The following is a 21,178-nucleotide window of genomic DNA, read 5'->3' as shown; positions in this document are numbered from 1 at the left end:
TCTTGAGCAGCTGGAAATTGAGGAGAGGGAGCTCACATCATCGTGACCAAAGGCCATGCTAGAGGATTCACATCTGCAGTGGCAGGAACCAGTGACCTTGCAGCTTTGGGCCAGATAAGCGTCATGGAAATGGAAACAGTTGAAAGCACTGACTATCACTCTTCCTATTAACTGAATTCTCTCACCACCTGAAACTTATATAAAATCCCTGCTAGGCGGGTGTCTATGTTTCAAAGACCAAATGAGAACCATGTGGAGGATCCTTTACTTTGTGATCATGTTTATTTTTTTAGCTTCATATGGGGATGAGCAACAGTGCATAAATCTATAATTACTGCTATATATGCCACGGCTATATACTGGAGAAAGTTAGAGGGAATACAAGCCTTTCATATAATACAGAGCATTGGCTGTGATGCTGCTATGGTGGAAGACTGAGTCATTAAATTTAGCCAAGAGAATTATATGATGTGAGTCCCTGCAATAGCAGGAAAACAACCATGATATTCCAGCTGTCTGTGTCAAGTACTTATGAAAACAATTAGTGTTCCAGCATTGCCATTTAGTTAGTTGTTTTCTTTCCAACTCTGCATGGTAAAAATCTTTCTAATGCTCTACATTTTTTCCTGTTGCCTAATATCTCCAGTGCAGAAGAACCACACAAAATGCAATAGATTAGATATTCAAGACTTAAAATGCAACACGAACTCAGCTCCATGTACAGAAAGGTTCTAATGGCTTGTCTTTCAAAAAATACAGATTAAATAACTGAATTGGGATTAACTTGGTTTGTCTGTGTGTGTTCATAAGGAAGTTTCAAAGGTTTCTTCACTTCTAATAAATTATAGCTCTTTCCAGCAGGAGGGAGGAAAGCATGGCTCTACTCAGTGTGCTTCTGTGCATTGTTCCACTACCACATCACTGAAGTCTTTGGTATTTCAGCTTAAAGCACAGTGACCTAAATAGTCTGAGAATGTTTTTTTTTTTCACTAAGGATTATATGTGGGAGCAGACTTGGCCCCTCAGTATCACTGAGGCCAAAGTCCCCTGACCTCTGTCAGTCAGCCCACATGTAGGCTTTCCTAATTCAATCTTCCTCTTGGATTTGCATGGGCTATTTCCACTGGTGTGGTTCCCCATAGGAAAGAGGAGTAAAGTCAGGAAGGTGACCAGATTTACAACCAAAGACTGGATAACTGGTGCTGCTTAAAAAGTCACTAGAGATTTCAAAGATATTTGAGCTTAAGGACCCACGGTGGAAGATGGGTGAAATACAGGATTAGTTGAACACATGGGATCATGAGACTGCATTGGTCTGCATCAAAGTGCACCTTGGCAAAAGTAGGTTAAAAGAGGTATGGAGAATGAACAGAACCAGCACAAGGGGAGAAGAGAGTGCAGAGAACTGGGTAAAAGTATTGGTCTTTTAAAGGAGGGAACAAATAGTGGGCTATAGAAAAGCTCATGAGGACTTCTAGGAAACCCAAAGAGAGACAGAGCAGCCTAAAGAGCTGCATCCAGTACAACAGGGTGGGTTTGAGGCAGTCAGCCACTAATTAAATAAAGATGTTTTACAAAAATTCCATACTTAAAAAGGCTCTTTTACCAAACTGACAGTCAAGGAGGAGGTGACCTAAAAGCCCAGTCATACCTACCTACCTACCAAGACTACCAGATGGCCAAGACTGTAATTAGAAGGCTACAAGCCTAAGCTGCTGGGTTCCCAGCTCAAAATTAAAACCTTTTCTCAGATTCCAGAGGCATATCTGGGCTCAAGGTGGAGCTGAATAGTGAGTGGGGAAAGATTATATTTGGCTTTCATTAACATGAGTCAATACTGAAGCCTTTTAAATCTGTCCTCTGTTTACCAGCTCCATGGGCAGCGGATTAATAGTAGGGTTGCTGTGTACAGTAATGAGTTCTCAAAGCTATTTAATTTTGTATGGTATATTTTAGGCTTTATGATATTGTGATGCAGAAGACAGTAAGTTCCCAGCATTGTGGAAGGAACCCTGATGAGCCGAGCATTTCCTGTTGGAGTTATTGGAGGTGTTTGTTATCTGTTGCGATTTGATTTTTTTAGAAGCCAATTCAGTTTAATTATTTTTTGGGAAGCTGGCCTGTTTGGAATGACACTACCAGAGCTAATATACACAGCAAGGAAAAAAAATTCTTTATTTGCATTTTTTTGGTAAATATTGATCTATATAAAATAATAATAAAAAGCATATATTTATGGTTTACTAAGTTTTAAATTATTCAAGTATTATGTTTAGCATTCTAATGTTCATGCAATAGCCTTTTAACATCTCTTCGACAGAAGCTATGAGATATTGGGTTGATTCATCAAAACTGTCAGTCTCATGGCCCATTTCTCCCAAAAGTGATGATTTGACTCAGTGTAAGAATACAACCTGGCATATGGCTATACCAAGCCAGTTCTCCACAAACAATAACCCATTTAACATCAGTATTTCACAGCGATCCGGATGGTGTTCTGGAGAATTTGATTTTTTGGAAGAGTACAGTGTAGAAACAAAGAATATTAGCTGGGAGAAGATGCCTGGAATGAAGGATAGGAGGAACGGTATAGAGAGCACAGTGACCTAAAATACTTTTAGATGAGTTCGAATGCATTTTTTAAAATGAAGTAATAAATAATTGCTGAAAATATGTGTGTGTGTGTGTATTTATATATAAAATAAAGAATCACAGGACTACTATAGTCATGTTAAGGAGGAACAAGATGCTGCCATTGTGGAAATTAGATGACAGAACTAGAGAAATGCACATTTTTTAACCCAACTCATCGTTAAATGAATGTTAAATGATTATTAAATTAATTATCCCAGCAATTAACAACCTAACCCAAACTACTTTCAGAGCCACTAGAGATACCCTATGATGCATTTTTCCTTATGTTTCCAAAACTATTCTGTATCTCATCCTCTCATTATAAAATATAGATGTTCCAAGGACAGTGTATTCTAAACTTTAAATAACATATACTTTGCATTATCTCTGTCGTATGTTGTGCTTTACCCAAATGGTCTTACACATATTTTCACAGGTTACCATGAGCTGAATATAGCATCTGCATGTTCCTGACTTCACGTGAATACACTCAATGCCGACTCTTGATTCCCTTCTTACATCACTCTTGCTGGATCCAGCCCTTCCCCATTTTGAAGCTTTTTCATTTTCTCTGGAATCCCAAACCAGACTTCCACTCCTAGCAGCAGCTTGTGATAGGATGAGTAACAAAAAAACCCCAAGTCTGGTATGACATCCGGCAAATTGAAGCCTCATCAGCTGAGGGACTTCTCAGAGTCTCGATGTTCATCCTTTTCTGACTGCTGGTACTACAATGTGTGGGCATTTGGGTGCTTGCAGGAAATAAAGTCCAAGTACTTCTGTTTGGTTTTTTGTAGTTTTTATTGATATTTCATTTTTCAAATTACAGTTTATTTTGACCTAAAATAATGGCTGTAAGGCTTATTTTGTGCCATATTGAAGAACTGTCTTGAAAAACTACTTTCTTGAAAAGTCTACTTTATTTGTTCAGAAAGTTAACTAAAGGAAGCAACTTGTTCATCTGGTGTGACACAGTTGCATGGATGTACAATCATGTGCAAACCCAGCCGACAGCACTGTGACTTTCTATCTGCTGTAAGCCACCTCGTCTGCCACTGGCTGGCTCTCCTGAGAGGTGAGTCCTTCACTAGGAGCTTCACTAGGGCTGTTTTCTGCAGACTGCTCACCATTACTTGCATTTCCTAAAAAGACAAAATAATTAAGATTAAAATAAATGTTGTACTTTTGATGTTAGATGGTATACACTTTGTCGATGACACTTTAATAAGAGCCTTTTTATGCAGCTATAAATGTTCAGGAAGCAATTTTTCTCAGTTTCCAGTCCATTTTCAAAATGCTTTAGGGTAATGACAGATCACCCAATGATAATTAACTATCATGCTCTAAATAACTGCCACTGGAATGCATAATAGTTTGCAATCCACCTGTGTAAGACTTGTTCTCTTTTTTGCATTATCTCTTGATTCTTACCTACCAGGCAGGCAGGAATTCTTCCTTATTCTTTACTTTCTGTGATTTTACTCTTTCACCTTGTTTCAGAAGCACAGGTGCCACAACAAGACCCAACTGTGCCACAAAGTGTACTGATAGTGTTTATTTAATGTATCCTATGTAAAGTCCTCTCACTGCTGCACAGATGTCCCTCACACTAAAGAAATCTGTTTTCTAGTGGAGATTTCCAAAAAGAAGGTGCAAATAGAATGTGTAAAAGATGAATGCTAACCTCAACTTTCCTGATTCAGTCTTGATTCCTGTCTGAACTATGAACACTGTTGCTTTATTTGGACTCTCGTGTGGCTACACATAGTGTCTCAGAGCTAATAGAGAAGGCCTCAGCTTCACTAGCTGTTGAGTTTTCTGCAGGTGGAGTCCAGTCTGGCTAACTTGGACATGCAAAGTGTGCCCAAAGGTCTAAATTTAGGCACATGAGTTAGATTCTCACACAAGATTTCACTTTGGAGGCACTGAAGGTTTTTCCTTCTCAGCAGTTGCAACACTGGTTACAGAGGCACTTCCTTTAGGAGGACTGGCTCTGTTTAGATACCAGTTAGATGAATAAGCGTCGTAGACTGGATCCAAGTCCACTTGTTTGGGATGCAGTGAGAGGTCCCTTATAAAGGGACTCACTGTTATGCAGTGCAGTCCACCACACCATGCAAGGGGAATTTTAGCATTCAGACGTACTGTCTGAATATGCATAAACATTCTGGAGCTCCTGTATTTAACTGAATTTCAAGTTGTTAACACATTCCCTGGAAAAAGCCATCCGCAGCTTTTTTCCACGATGGCTGCTCTTCTTGTTTCTCATTTTGATGTTTCCCATGGAAACCATCATGATTCAGAATATAAAGCATGTCTTTGAAATGCAGCCATGGGAACTCCGTTTACTGAATTAAACCTTTTCAAGCACCATCACTTTCATAATTCCCCAGGTAAACTGCCTCCCAAAATGCCAACTTTACAAACTGGTTTAAAACAAAACTTAACAGACTTATAGATCATCTGCAATGAAACAGACTCAAACTTTCCTCCATAATTTGTAAAGGCACTGCCAGTAAACACCTTGAAGAATCATTGCATTTATGAAATAACTTTTGTTAAATTATCGTCAATTGCGACAACATAGATTTCAATTAAATGCCAGGAACAAATTATACATTCCATCATTAAATATTACAGTCCGATCACTAAATGAAACACCTACTTCAGCTTGAGCAATATTTTTACTAAATGGAAGGAAAAGCACAGGTAACAGCTAAGCTGGATGTATACACAACAGCTTCTAGATCCAGCAGTGAATAACCTAAAAGAGAAGTAAGTTCAGCTGTACACGAGATTCTAGATAATAAGAGGCTTTATTCCAGAAACTGCAATTCATGAGTTTAGGAGTAACTCAGTTTTCTGTTAGAACGAGACACAGGGCCTAAGATATTGAGCTTTGAGCCTTTAGTCATCCCAAATTTGACACTTCTAAGTCAAGACATTTCATCTGGAAGTAAATGAAGGATCAAGGAAAAAACCTGAAAGGCCAGTGGCAGTTAGATTTTATGATCACTGGTTTGTCCAGCTCTTCTCCATTTTACTGAAATATGTTGATTTTTATTTCCTTATAGATCACAGATATATGAAGCTGAAGAGATATTGATTTGAAGGAAGAGGTAAGATGGACAAAACAAGGTTCATCACAGTTGGTTGAGATTGCATCAGAACAGACCCTCTACAGCTTTGCACTTGGATGTGAAAACTGGATCATTTCATGAGCAACGTCTCTTGCTGCCACACTTGTAAACTCCATCTACCTGGCATGAGGCCACAAATTGCAGTCCACAATAACTGAGACTCAGCAGTCAGAATTAACAGTGTACCACAGAATCCAGAAACACTATCATGAAGATTTGTAAATATTGAAAGACAGGAAACTGCTCTTTTTCCCACTAATTATATGTTAGATTGGATCTCACAGTGTCTGACTGACTAATAGTTCCACCTCAGCATGGAATGCATAGTACAACATCCAAAACTGGTTTGCAGCTTTGGTGTCTCAAATTTAGCATCCAATATCATGCCAGAATCCCATACAACAGCCTGTCAGTACTCCAGGAACTGAGTCTGGAGCAGTCAGGTTACAACAGAGGGGCAATGCTTCTGCTCTAAAGGGAAGATCTGCAAGCTACCTCTGGTGCAAAGGGGCACAGCAACCAAGCAACATGATACTCAGGGTATCATGTATAAAAATTAATCAATTAAATAAATTAAAGAAAATATTTCAGTTCTCTTGACTGAACACATTCTGAAGTCTCACTTGTCCACTCCTTCAGAATGTAATTTCTGGAAGCAATGCAAGTGATAACCTTGTACTGATGGACTAACACTGCTTTGGCATAAATTTTGTCAGAACCTCCTTTCAAAAAGAAATGGTGTTCAGCCATCAGCATCTGAAGTTCATACAGTCCTTCTAGCTGAACATTACGAATCTTCTTTCACAAGCAGCTGGGCTCAGACTGTTATCAAGAGACCCACAGCATGAGCCTCTGTAAGTTACTGTGCCACGCTGAGGCCTGGTGCAGAAATGGGTCTATTTAAGTAGAAGTTGTATGAGACGTTTCTGTATTCCAGGGTGAGATAAAAGATGACTATCAAAGCAAGGTGACAAGCCAGCATTTCTATGAGATGGAATTTAGTAAAAATGAACTGTGTAGCTGCATTACCATGGTGCTGAGGCCAAGCAAATACTGGCTTGAAGAGCAGGCAGGATGTACTCACTTGTGCTTGCAGAATAACATGTTGACATAAATTTTTTAAACCTTCTCCTTGACAATCCATACTCCATAAATTTCACACTGTGTGGCCTGTTTTCAAAAATTTGACTCATCTTTGTGAACTCTTTCAGTGTGATTTCCTCTCCTCCTCTCAATTTTTATGTTTAACATTCAAGTATTTGGTTTTGGCCACTGACAAGGACAGGATATTGAGCTAGGCAGACCATTGGAATGACCCATACGTGAATGTTGTTATGTTCTTATGCCAGTATGGATGGTTTTAAATCTTCTCCATCTCAAAACCAGTCTGCTTTGGTAGATATTCTCCCACGTTTTGGGGGGATTTTCTGTAAGTGCTGGGAGTAGCCTCTGTCCGTGGTGCTCAGTCAACAGTCCTTCTGCCAGAGCCGTGACTTCAACTCAGTCTGGCATTACGCAGCCATTATGCTGTGAAATGGAGTTCTAAAAGATCTAGAAGCTATATCCAGGGCTGTCTAAACATCAGAATCAACTTTGCAAATTAGGAATATCTTATCCAGCAGAAAGTCATAAGAAAGGTTGAACTAGATGATCTTTAAGGTCCTTTCCAACCCAAACCATTCTATGTTTTTATGATACTATGAAAAGATCCCCTCTGAGTTTGAAAGACATTGAGGAATAGCAGGAAACTGATGAAAAGGCCTACAGCAAAATCTTGAGTCCACTTTTGAAGAAAGACTCTGAATAATTCAGGCTGTCTCTTGAACATTGATGCTTAGTATTTGATGGTTCTGAGACATTATAACCTTGTGTCACTCAAACATCAGCCTTGGTCCATTTGAGGTCATCTGCCAGGCACAAATAGCCTAGGTAGCTCAGTGTCTTGAAGAGTACATTTTGTTCCCAGAAGAGCAACTGCACCCCAAAACAGAAAGGACCTGGACTGTGTTCACTGTGAAGAAGAATCCTTAGGACATACAAAACACTTGGAAGCTTGCAAACCTCCAAGACTAATTCAAAACATCTCTGCCTGCCAAAAAGGCATAGTTTTGTTTGCTTTTCTTGAGGCTATCCAAATTTATTTACAAGATACACAGACATGAAAGGGAGTTTATTATCAGAATAATTTGAGTGTTCAGGACAGAGTAGTAGATTGAAATCTCAGCAAAGTTGGACTTACTATCCTAAGCAGTAAGAAAAAAATGAAGGAATCTCCACTGTATTTATGGACAAATACAGGGGCATAACCAGCACAGCTATTAAAAAACACACTAAAGAAACTTAACCAGTGTGAAGTCAAAGCATGCAGGATCCATAATGAGATATGGATCTAAAGCCTCAGTTTCAACTTTATAGTGGATTGAAGTTACTGTGCTTCTCCTAAGACATATGAATCTCATCATTCTCATGCTTAGTGCTTCCAATAGACCAAAGAAGAACATATAGCTAGTTTTCAAGTTTAGTCAAAGCTTATGTTATGACTGCAAATAAAGAGCAAACTATGAGAAGATATAGCTTCATCATAACTTCTAGAATCACTGCAGGAAGATTTATTTAGCTCTAGCTCCAGGACAGTGAAATGTTATTACACACTATCCACTATAATATCAATTTGTTTAGTGTTGCATCCTTTCAGCCTCAGGAGAGTCTTAACTATATACCCTGCACAATGCAAGATGTTTAATCAAGGAAAAGTATTTTTCCACACTGACATAACAGAACTAAAGTCAGAGGAAAACATTAAGCAGAGAATTTAGGCTTTATTTAATGACAGGACACAATCTGCTCACCTGTGGATGCTTTCAGTCTTCTGATATAATCAGACCAAAAGGAACAGTCTGCTTTTTTCAATCCTTTAAGAGTTGGCAAGGAAACAGTGAACTCCTTGTAGTTATCGCCATCATCATTTGACAGATACATGGGCCAGGGAGGCATCACCTTTGACATTCTCCTCGAGAAACTATGAGGGTAGTTTGGATTTCTAGGGGGATGGGAGAAATGATCATTAGAAAACAATGACATGAACAGTAAAATGCATAAGATCAGATAGGTCAATTAAATGTTTATCCAGACACCCGGACTTGTACGGTCCAAATTCAGTTCAGACTGGTGAATCATTCATGGTGTTTCACCTAAAAGTAATTTGTTAGGCTGGTTCACTTTCTAAGGAACAGGTACACAGAGCCTGTATAGACACAGGTTTATGAACAACCTCAACAGCCCTCAGACCCAAAGCAACCCAAACACATAAAGTCACAGTTCCTACTCTAGCTTTCCAGAGATATGTGTCATTCTTGAGTATGGCCACAGCACAGTAAAGTTGGGGATGATTCACAGAGCAGTTGGTAAAGGGTGCACTGTTTCTTCATATGTTTTCTCCTTTCTTCTGGGAATAAGGGAATCCTTAGACAAGACAGTTCAGAACTGGGGTCCCAGAACTAAGGTCTGGAAACAACACCAAGGCCTCTGTAGCCCCCATATATTTAAGTAGAATTTAGAGCTGCTCCATGGAGATAAAATTCCTCTTACTTCTAGCTAAGTGTCATACTACAAATCTTTGGAACCTACTTGACAACTTGGCCATGACTTTCCAACAGTGTTGACCAAAGCCCTCTATAGGACTACAAATTGCTAGAGGAAATGGAGGCTACTTGAGTGAGGGCAAGATCTGGGCTACATTCCCTCTACTGCTTGCCCCTTCCCCAACCTTAACAACTCTTAAATGTCACATACTTACCCAGAGTTTATAAAATTGGAAATATACTGCATAATTTGCAAGGAAAGGCTCTTTTCTTCCAGAGTAAATTGTTCTTCATACTTTGGGTAGAGTGGCAGTCCAAATGCATACTGAACATCCAGCAAGAACTCCTGACCCGAACTAAAAAAAATATTTATGCAAAGGTAATTAAAGCCATGATTTATTTATCTGGGGGAGAAAGGGAGCTAATTTAATTCAGAGAATAAAGTGAAGTTTTAAATAATTAATGACCATTGGTGAGCTGTGGGGCTTCTTCAAATCAGAACATAAAAGAAAACCAAGTAATTACAAGGAGAAACTGCCATTAAGTTAATGTAGGGTCTTTAACATGTGTTATAGAAGGAAATTGTGGAAGGCAGCAGGGCACATTTTCTAAACTAACTGGGCATATAAGAGAAAGTGATAGAGGGAGAAAGTCACTTTTTAAGCTACTCCTTAAATGTCTCTTAAGTTTTATACAGACTTTCACTAAGATTAAATTCAGAAAGTGGAAGCAAGTGGTGACATGGAATCTGGCAGCCATGACGGAAGGTTCATTATGGTTTATTTCACAGACTTGGAATAAAAACCTGGCCTTTCTTAACAGCAATTGGAGTTTTTCCATTGACTACACTGGGGCCAGGATTCTGCCCCAAATCTTTGGATAAGGAAAGATGTAATAGGAGATGTTTATGAAGATTTCTCTCAGACATAATTTTAATCTAATTTCTGCGCTGGCTGGGTGGTTTTGGTTCATACAACCTGTTCTCCCCAAGTTTTATATGGCAGTCAGGTCAAAACAGCCTGAGATCATCACCTAGTTCAGATTTAAGAAAAAACCATTGCTATTTAGTTCCATGCAATAATTAAGACATATAATAAGGAATATTACAACAATTCAGAGACAAGACTGGCTGGGCAAGACAACACTTCTAGGACTTAGTAGCAAAGGTTACACAACTCAGCATCTTCAAATCCTGCAGAAAAACAGTGGCCAACTTCTGCTAATGAAATTATAATTAAACTCTGCTCAACATATAGCTTTGAACCACAGCTGAGGACACATGTCTGGTATAGTCCAATTGCCGTTTCTATATCCCACATTTAGACAAAGGTCTTATTGACTTGGTTAAATGCTGCATGAAGGCAGACAGCATCAGGGGACCTGGAGAAAAAACAGATGTCTGTGAGGCAGGAATAAACAAATCCCGGATCCACTCAGCAAGATCTCATCTGCAGGGGCTGCAGAGGTCATTGTCAAAAGGTGGCACAACTGAGGCTGTTTTAACATTAGACATGAAATACAGCAGCATCGATATGACCCTGATAGTGCCTCTAATGGAATAAAGCTTGTAGTTCAAACCATTATGGGCAGGTGGACTGGAAGCAAGATGACTCCTTCACATTTTATGAGTGGTGGCACCAAAGCTTCTATTTCAAAAAACAAACACACAACCCTCTAAATGAAATACATCTTTGGTTGTATTTTCCTTAGTCTTATCATAATACCTCAGTAATACTTTGCATCTGGAAAGTGAATTATTCACAGATTATTCACCAAAAAAATGTAGAACTGAAACAAGATTAAAGCATATTTTTCTTCCCCAAATGTTTATAGAAGGATTAAGCAAGATCATAGTTTAATAATTTTGCTTTAAAAATAATTTGCTTGGCCCAGTATATTACAGCAATGTTTAGTGTGAGTATTGCAGCAAAGGTACCATATACTTAAAGGATCTATTTTCTTTTCAATAGTCACTTTTGAGGACTAAAGGTGAAAACTGTTAAGATCGCAGCTTGGACTAAAATTCAGCCAACTCCTAAACAGAAAACTTATTAGGATTGAAATTATTTTGTAATGGGTTTGACACAGAGACATAAAGTGGTCCAGAACTCTACCATTTCATGGGCTGCTTTCAATGTTTCTGGTTGATGGTACCACAATCTGGCCAGGGAGCTTTGTCAGTGAGAGGATGATAAAGAAATCATAAGGCTAAGAGGAAGAAGAGGCACATGTACAGAACAGCACTAAACGCAACTGTGAAACATCTATATCGCAGCTAGATGGAAAATATATCAGGGAAACATTTCTGTCTCCTCTCTCAAACTCTGATCATCATCCATTACTGCCAGAGGGAAGAGCAGAATGGCCAGAAATATCCAAACAAGGATTTAGGAGTCTTGTAGGAGCTTTGAGCATACCCAAGGTAGCAGCTCAAAACTGCACTCCTGGTACCCTAGGATGTCATATTGGTGGCTCAACAGCATCAACTCTAAATGGGGAAGTGTAGAGCCCAGCAACTGGTAGACTTTAGAAGACAGTTTGATTAAAGGGAAGACTGCAGAGACAACAGCAAAAGGGATTTTAAGTACTAAACTAAAAAGTACTTTTAAGGAAATAAAACTGATAACAACTAACTTCTGCTACAGAAGTCCCTTTTCAAGGACCAGATGGCAACTGTAGTTACAAGTAAGTCTTGGCTTTGGTGACTTCAAGAGACTAGTACTTCAAGCAGAGGTGTTGCTTCAGATCTTCTGTGTATACCTTTTCTTTTTAAGTTGTCAACATTTTTGGAAACAGATTCACAGCTCTTCTTATGTGATGGTATGACACACTGGTAAATTGAGCCATGAGGAAGCTGGGAGTCAGACCCTACCACTTTGTTCATGCTAAAGTGAGCTCCCCTTGGAGAATTATTACTTCACTTCAGAAGGGGGCAATACTGGAGTTCATTTATCCAGTTTACAGAAAAACAGGTTGTAAAATCAGCAACTTTGTGACATTGATTGCGAACAATTTAACAGCAGACCCTGAAATACCACTTGCTGGGAATTTTCATTATACAGTGTCAACCCATTTAATTGGGAAGGTATTGGTTCTGCAAAATTTTTCCTTAAGCCTGAGATGGAGTTTCCATTTAAATGTTTCCAAGTAAGAAAGAGAGAAAGGGATTTCTTAGCCATCAGATACTCCACTGCTTTCTCTATAGAACTGTGTCTGCTGTAGCATATAAAGAACAGCTTCAACAGGGAAGAGTAAAAGACGAGAGGATCAGCATTTAGAACAAAATTTCCCAGGTTATGGTTCATTTGATTCAAATTCTTATTCCAAATCAAGCAGAGGATAGATGTAAATCCAGATTTCTAACAGTTGAAGTTAATATCTTAATCACAAGCTTTTGGAACAGTAACAAAGACAAACAAAAAAAACCCACCACCCCCTCCTCCTAACACAGAAATCCTCTAAAATTTTGTTTGCAAAATGGAATTGTCATTAATGGCTATTCAAAATCATGGCAGTCAGAAGAGAAGAATACGATCTGGTAGACCACCATGCTTTGCTACATTAGGACTGAATGCTGGGGCTGCAAAGACCTCACACTGTGGTCCATTGTAAATTAGGACATATATCTCATTTTGAACTTTGTCCTTGTTCTGTATCTGGCTAATTATTTCATATTGGAAACTCATTTTGGTGATTAATGACTGACTGTAGCCTAATACTTACCTTTATTTTTCTTCATTAAAAAGTAATCCTTACTTTCCTAACATAACAATTTCAACTGATCTCAAAGTCTTTAGAGTCACAGCTTCTATTCTTAGTTGGCTTAATGTAGTTTTTGGTTCTTTTTTAAAACTCCATGCACAGATAGAAGCCAATGTAAATTAATTCAAACTTCAAATGACGTCCTATACAATACCAAAATACCAAACTTCTCACTGCTATCCAACCATTTAAATTATAAAATAACAAGATAAATATAACTCTAGCTAGAGATCAGCCACAGGTACCACTAAATTACTCAGGACGAAAATGCAAGTTGAACAAGAATCAGTTTGTCACTAGTGAACATAACAAAGGGGTATTCCTTTATAATCTGTTTAGCTGTATTGACCAATAATGACAGATATTTTAGTCCTCATAAAGCACAGATTCCTCACATTATTCCTTTAAATGTAAACTTTTATGGGCATAGGTGAAACCCAGACTCATAGAGTGAGTGATAAATCTGCTGATTTGAGTCGAGATAGGATTTCATAACAGCCACATCCCTGAAGAAAAGGATATGATTTATATATAAAATGCCACTGCCTGCATGATCTTGCGGCCCCATTCTGTGTTTATTTTCAATAAATGAATTTAAAATTAATACTTGGAATAAGTATTGGAAATACTAAATGTGTTTTTTTGCACACATCTACATTCTCTTCATATTAATACCAGCAGATTTGCAAAGTAGTATCAAGTACCCTAAGCTGCTAACAGGCACAGTCTTATCAATGTCATGAGAGAGGAGCAGCCAAGCACACTGTGCTTCGCTTGGACTAATATGTTCATTTTGAAGATAAGCATTTTTTAAAATATATGTAACTACTTATCTTAGAAAAGGAAATGGTACATGATTGCAGTGAGAAGAAAAATAATCAAAGGATAACTGGATATTTATAGAAATTTAATGAGCCAATGTAAGACCTGGTGTGACCTCTGCAGTTCCAGGGATGCATTTGGCTCATTGTGTTTCCTTACATTACAAAGTCCTGCCAAAGAAATAGGGGAAAGCATGTGAAAACCAGATGAACATTTTTCATTCTTCTTTTCAGGAAAATCAGGACATATGGAAAAAGCTTAACTCCTAACAGGATTAAACTGCCAAGCTTGTCCACCTTTGTACCAAAAAAACCCTACAGATACATGTGACTTGCAAAAGTATCCCGGAGCTTGCTGTGACTTTTCCACTTGGATTACTCCCAACACATGCAACGTTCTACTTTGCATTATAGCTGTGCCAATTGAAGAAAATAAAACTGGAGTAGCAGATAATAAATTCAAGAACTTGAAACCTCATATTAATTGAAAAAAATCATAGATCTTAATGCAGGAAGAAAGCATCTTGTCAGAATTCCTAAATAACACAGATTACAGAATTTTTTCAGGGATTACAGAATTTTTTCAGGGATTACAGAATTTTTTCAGGGAATTACTGAATTAAAACCCTACTAATAGGCATGTTGACACCTGAGTGCATCTTTGGGGGACAAAAACACATGCATTTGTTCAGTATGTCTACTCCTGAGCTGAATGAATGGATTTATTTCCTTAGAAAGTTGATGTGCACCAGGGAAGACCTCTCTAGACCTCTTCATACTCATCTTCTAGGTTACATTTTGCAGGAACAGCCTGTCCCAGTGCAGCACATGCAGTTCCAAAAATTGCATTGTACTTTTCTGTATCTTTCTGTTGCATTTCAGTTAACTTAAAGCCCATTTCTGCATTTTTCTGAGCTTGATACTTTGTCTCTGCATATCTATAACTAATTTCCAAGACCTGAAAAATCTACTGAATGATAAAGGCCCCTAAATCACACTGTGGGAAGAAAAAATAAATTATCTAGACCTCAAGCCTTTAGCAACACAGAAACTGACTAAAGACTTGAGAATGGCATGATGTGGTTGAATCAGTGGGAGTGTCTTCATAGCTGCAGCTGGCATCACACAATGGATAAGGCCAGGGGGACAAGAGGCAATTCCAATAAGAAGAGCGAAAGAACAATTTTTAGAAGATGACTGAGAGTACAGCTTTTTAGATAAAAATGACAAATTGTTGCATCAAGTGTACGGAGCTACTCAAGGTGAGTGTGGTGTCTACCCAGCCGGGGAGGCAATGTGCATCTTCTTGTTCTTGTTACCACCTCTCTGGTGCCTTATCTGCCCTCTGTGTCTGGATGAGTTTCTTCGAAGCCCAGAGACATAACTTTCTGTCTGTCACCACAGCATCCAGTTCACATGGTGGCCTCTCAAGCTATGTTGTGTTGGTAGTCATGGACTAACAGCTACAGAGAGGGAGGAGAGCCTTGAGTGGACAACACGTGGTGGACAGATTAAAGGACAGTGATATGATTAATACAAAATCAAAAGGGTAGAAAAATCTCCTTTAATGAAAGGGATTTCAAGAAAAGCCAGTGTATATAATAAACAGAAAATGAAAATACTTCGCATAGTTGAATGGGTTTATACACAAACATTTTTTCCTTTTTTTTCTTTTTATCAGTCAGGAGTTCTTACCTTCAGTTACAGGAATCATAAAAAGTGTCAGCAAAATCAAGCCAATATGTGAGCATTGGCATGGAGCAGTCTTTTAACAACTGACACCAACATACACAAGAGTGCATAGTCAGGAGGTAAAGACAGCCCCAACCAAAATGTCTCAAAACAGACAGCAGCTCATTAATCTTGGATGAATCTGTCCAGTGCACAACAGTTAACAAAAGCTTTTGTGGCAATTATGATGATGATGCTAATGGCTATAAGATAGAGCCTCATTAAGTCTCAGTTTGGTGACAATAATGATGCTTTGCCATCCTGCTGCAGCTGATGATCTGGCCTCCTCAGTGAGCAGAGAACTGATTTTTATCCACCGTCTTTAGGACAGCACATTTGGCACCACAGCGTGACTTGGAAACTATGCTGACATGGCAAGCAGTACTACTTTATATAATATGCAAAAATCACCCAGAAACCTTCTGAAGGGTTAACAAGGCAAATCTTTGCACAGTTAATAATATTATCCTTGTCAAAACATACTTCTCCTATCACATATTTCTTTAACTAAAGCTATACTCCATTCGTCCTCACTAATCCTAGGCAATGCTGAGCAGTCACATTCCTCCCACATTGTTTAGAATAAATGTTTACTCCAAGGCCTAAGTGTTCTCAAAAAGAGAGTGAGAAAATGGCACCTGGGTTATGTATATATTTTTACCACAGATCATTAATGTGGGAGTTGGCTGTGCATCCTGCTTCTTATCCAAATAGGAACTGAAGACTAAAGCAGACGTGGTGGCACGCCAAGCTGGGGAGAATGCTACCATGTGGAAGGAGATATTAGTTTGGTCTCTGCAAGATCCATTCATCTAAATGAAAATTGTCAGTTCATGGTTTTATGTGATTTTCCACATATGTCATAGACATCAGTTTATCGTGGCCTTTTTAATCCTGCCTCTGCATCTATGCATGCTTCAGTGTGTACATGTGTACATGTATACATTTTAGAAACAGCCAGTTGTGACACAAACTTTTGCTAATTTACTTGTACTGGTAAAAAATCCTCCCTGTTTAATAACTTTTTGTCTACTTTGTGTCATTGTAGTTGGGTCTGTCTTTACTGGCTGCCTTCTTCCTCCTTGTTTATCTTGCTGTGAGTTATTAAGGGACTGCTCCATGTGAAACAAGAGGAAATACCAGCACTTTTTCATCTCTGCATTTTAACTCTCTGTTCTGTTACACGTTTTGGGAGACATGCATAAAGTAGGAGAGAGGTGATGGAGTAGAAATTGGAGAATGTGCTGCTATACGGTGCCTTATCTTAATTAGTGAATGGTAATTTCCCCAGCCAGAATAGTTTATCTAAGACTAGACACTCTTCCATTGTTGCAGTTATCTGAAAACAGCATTATTTTAATGTACTTTTCCAATACCACTGTGAGGCAGCCATTAGTGGTTATTATAGATAATATATTATCAATATCATCATCTTTATGATATAGATAACAAACACATAGAGGAAAAGGATCATATCCTCTGTAAACTGAAGAATTTAGACACTAAGACTAAAAAAATCATTATTTTATCTCTTATGTTACCCTGTGGAAATAATACATTTTTATGAACAGAGGTCTGTATCTCAGCAAACCCAGATGTAATTCAGTATCAAACAGGCTGAGAAATTATTGTTTTGTCAAATGCCTATGAGTGATTGGGAATATGTAATGAGGTGTTCCTCCAGCTCTAAACTGAGGAGGATCTGATCCAGCATGTGTACTCACAGAATATCCCATACATGCCTACTAATTGTAAAACTTACTGCTGGTTATTGCATTCATTATCACAAAAAATGGCTGTAAGAGGGTTCTTCTGTTCAGGAATTTAATACCTAGAGTGTTTGCAGGGTCCCAGATGCAGTTCTCACTTCTATTGAGCAAGTTCAAACCCACATGTCCTGACCTCCAGTCTAAGCTGTAGGTTACTTGATAGATTATCTGCCTCTGCTCCTCCTCCTAGGGAGAGTCACAGTTTTTAGACGAGAACTTGAGAACTGTCAGGACTCATTACCCCAGTGATTAGGGAAGTGCCTTGGGAGCTGATTATATGGTTGACATCTTTCCCCAAGATTAATGTATGTATTTTACTTGAAGGCTTTTTCATGTACATCATTGGTTTTAATCCGGTAGGGCGAATTGCCAATAACATTCACAAACACTGTGTTATGTTGGTTTAAGTTTACTGATGGTTTCTCACAGTTTTTAGCAGTTAAGGCCACTCTCCCATGTGAAGCTCCTGCCCTTGACATCATCACATTATTGGCTGCTGGACAGTCTGCAACGTGCTCATACTATATGGAGGGGGGAATGCAGTAGGGAGGAGGACGGAGGGAGACCACATGGCAAAAATGGGATGAAGAATGAGGAAGGAATAATTTAGGAATGAATGACAACAATGTTTAAACAAAAAACTCGCAGTATATTCAGCAAAGGACCTAGTGTGGAGTCCCTTGGGAAAACAAGGGTATCACTTCATATGTAGACATATTGTAGCATCAGATGAGATCCTTCAGTACACTGGCAAGCTGAATTCTGCAATTTCTGTTTAAGTGCTTGCCTTTGCAACCTAAACAACATTTATTTTAATGGTACTTAAGCAAAAATAAATACAAAAGGAGTAAGAATGTAAACGCAGCATACTAATTTGAGCCTGTTTCTCCTTGCAAGTGCCTTAGCTGGAGGCATTCGAGCCTCTGCCTCACAAGTTTCAAAGAGCATACTGACTTTGTTTTTAAAGAGGGTTATGAGAAAGTGAAATAATAAGTTTTGCACCAAAATTTAAAGTAATTAACTTAGAAGACCACTGACAACATAAATATTATTGAAATGCGTAGCTAAGTGCTATGTAAACTACTACTGCACTGGAGAGTGTGAGGAGAGCTAAATAACATGAGAACAAGAGAAATCTCAAATAGGGCAAGATAGAAGAGGAGATTCTCATCAATTCAAAATCACTGCCTCAAAGGCAGTAACTCTAAGTTGTGTAAGTATTTTTTCATCTACTTTCAAATAAGATCTCATCGTAGGTAACTGGGTCACTATCATTCTCCAAAGCAAGAGAAAACTTGCTAGCTAATGTAAGAACACATCTTTTCTTTCTGTGTGGCTAGATTTTTGGCATACCCTAGCTCAGCCCTATTTGGAGCCTTGTAAAAGTTACTTATCTGAGCCTATCAGTAGCCAAACAGAGTACTGTGAACATTCCCGCTGGAGCTGCCAGCGAAATAACAGCTCCCCAAGGATTAACTTCTTCTCAGCTAAAAAGAAAGCGAGCCTGTGTTATTGCAGCATAATGGCCTTCATCTGTAACCTAGATCTTGGCTGGTTTCTTTCAAATGCTTTTTCACTGTGCTATCAGGAAAGGAGAAAACCCACATAGTTTGCAGGACTTGCTGGGTCCTTTCAGAGAAAGCCTGAGAGAAAGGAAAGGGTCTCAAAAACCTTTCTTGGAGGGAGGTATGGGGCTGTACAGGGAGCAGGGGACAAGCATCACTCCCTCACAAGGAAACAGCTAGAAGATGAAGCACTGCTATGTGCTTTGCTGCCCTAATGTGTGGATCTAGGGGACAGGAGGGGCTGCTATCACTGCAGTTTCTGATCTGGCTTTGAGAGCAAGGGACCAGGAGCTACCACGGTGTGTCTCATAGCAGCCCAATGTGCCGACCACTGCCTGCAAACCTCAGTGTCTCATCCTGACTTCTGAAAAGGACTGGGTCTAAAATAAAACCAGGGAAAGTCACCTTAACAGCCTCTGACTACCAGTCTGTCCTGTGCCCAAGGGAACAAGGCATTTGCATCTCCTGCAGGTGTATAGACCTTTCTGTTTAAACTATGATACAGCTCCTCCTGATGAAAATTTCTCAAGCAAGGTTGTAAACTGAAGGATGACAGCCTATGTCTGCAAATGCTTGTCTTAAAAAATACTTTTCCTTCCATGAGACAGTCTGCCAGCTGATCACAAGTCATGGTGCTGGGGCAGGAAGGAATAAATGTGGTACAACTTCACTGACTTCAAGAGGGGGCAGTGTTAAATTAATGCTGAGTGCTTAGAAAACGACTTAGACCACATTCTGGTTCTTTGTGGGAAACGTATCAGATAGTAGAAATCTAAAAGGCTACCTGGAACTGGCCTAAAGGTAGGTAAGTTGGAAAACAGAAACTTAATTTAGACAGTTCCTATTTAGCCAACAGAGAGAAACAATCTATTAACACTCAATTCCTTCTTTGCTAATCTGAACTCTTCATGCCTACATCTATCCATTTACTCCACAGGGTGCCCAGACAGACAGCACTTTTTTTGCAAACTCTAAAGCCAAGAAACATAATAAAATACATCTCCTTACCTGCTCTGTGAGGAGCTCTCAGGTACATGGTACACAAAGACATTTCCTCTGGAGGCAGCAGCCCAGTGACTGGCCATGTTTATGATGGGACACGTGATAAACTGGTCACTGATAAAAAAGGAGGAGCAGGGAACAGACACAGTCACATAACAAAAAATATGAAAGAAAAAAAACCACCTCAACCAACAGACCTTTCACTGTATTGATAGCCTTTAAATTTTCCAAAACAGCTCGTATCTCCGCCTTCAAGTGCCTTGAGGGAAACCATATTCACCTTTTGTGAGCCCAGTACAGCTTAGAATTCACTCAAATTGCTGTTTTATGGAGTGCTGAACAATGGCAATGATACTAAATAAGCAAGATCTGACACATAAGGAGTATCCTGGCCAAAAAAAAAAAAAAAATCCTCCATAAGTTATGGGGGCCCATGCTTGTAAATATATAAATCCCTTTCTTCTGGCACCACTAGGCTGTGATGGCATCTAGTAAAAGGACTTATATATTTCCTTGGTTAAGAATCAGTAATGCTGATTCTGCATTTGGATCTGTGTGATTTTTTTGGGGGGTAGAGTTTCCAAAGCTGGAAAAGGTAATAGACCACATTTGGAGTTATCATATTGATGAGCCCTCTGTCAGGGCTCATCAATATGGGATACAAGGTGCAGTGTGTCTGGGAGAGAAAGGTTAAACAAGAAGACTGCGATGAGATAATTAAATGATCAAATGCAAATGTACAAGTGAAGCAAATGTATCCAAACCTCCCAAGTTTCCATTGTCCCAAGAAGTGGGGCTGGAATGTGGGGTGAGCAATAGCTGGAAGGAGTACACACAGTTCAAGAGGAGCAGGCAGAACACAGGACACCTTACTGCAAGATATCTCATTACAGTTCCTCAAAGCGATATTATACATACATATTATCACCACTTCTCATTCTACATGTGCCAAAGACTCAGTTATATATCCATTACTATGTGAGCACACACAAACGTATCTGCTGCAGAAGTGGGAGGTTTCAATTCTGAGCCTAGTGAATTCAAAACAGTAGCCACTCCTTCAAACTTGGTAGGTAAAAAAAGGATGACTGATGGCAAGAAAGAACAGTGTCAGAGAAGCATAAAAACACGTTGCTATATTTAACTAGTATGATTATGACAGTCACTGTTTGG

At 39.0% G+C, this 21,178-nt stretch overlaps 1 protein-coding gene across 1 annotated transcript in view; it reads right to left on the bottom strand.

Annotated features, from left to right (window-relative positions):
* Positions 1-3,531: 3,531 nt before the first annotated feature.
* LOC104538680 (thyroglobulin-like) overlaps positions 3,532-21,178 on the bottom strand; it is a gene marked incomplete at its 5' end in the record, with an annotated part of 28,597 nt that continues 10,950 nt past the window's right edge. Inside the window, 4 exons of the mRNA XM_010181968.1 lie at positions 3,532-3,776; positions 8,624-8,814; positions 9,571-9,711; positions 20,012-20,119. Coding sequence (XP_010180270.1) covers positions 3,661-3,776; positions 8,624-8,814; positions 9,571-9,711; positions 20,012-20,119 — 556 coding nt within the window. The remainder of the gene's footprint in view (positions 3,777-8,623; positions 8,815-9,570; positions 9,712-20,011; positions 20,120-21,178) is intronic.

Source organism: Mesitornis unicolor, unplaced genomic scaffold (genome assembly GCF_000695765.1).
Source record: "Mesitornis unicolor isolate BGI_N332 unplaced genomic scaffold, ASM69576v1 scaffold22213, whole genome shotgun sequence".
NCBI classification, from domain to species: Eukaryota; Metazoa; Chordata; class Aves; order Mesitornithiformes; family Mesitornithidae; genus Mesitornis; species Mesitornis unicolor.
Note: the sequence above shows the minus strand (reverse complement) of the source record. Positions and strands in the feature narration are given on the sequence as shown.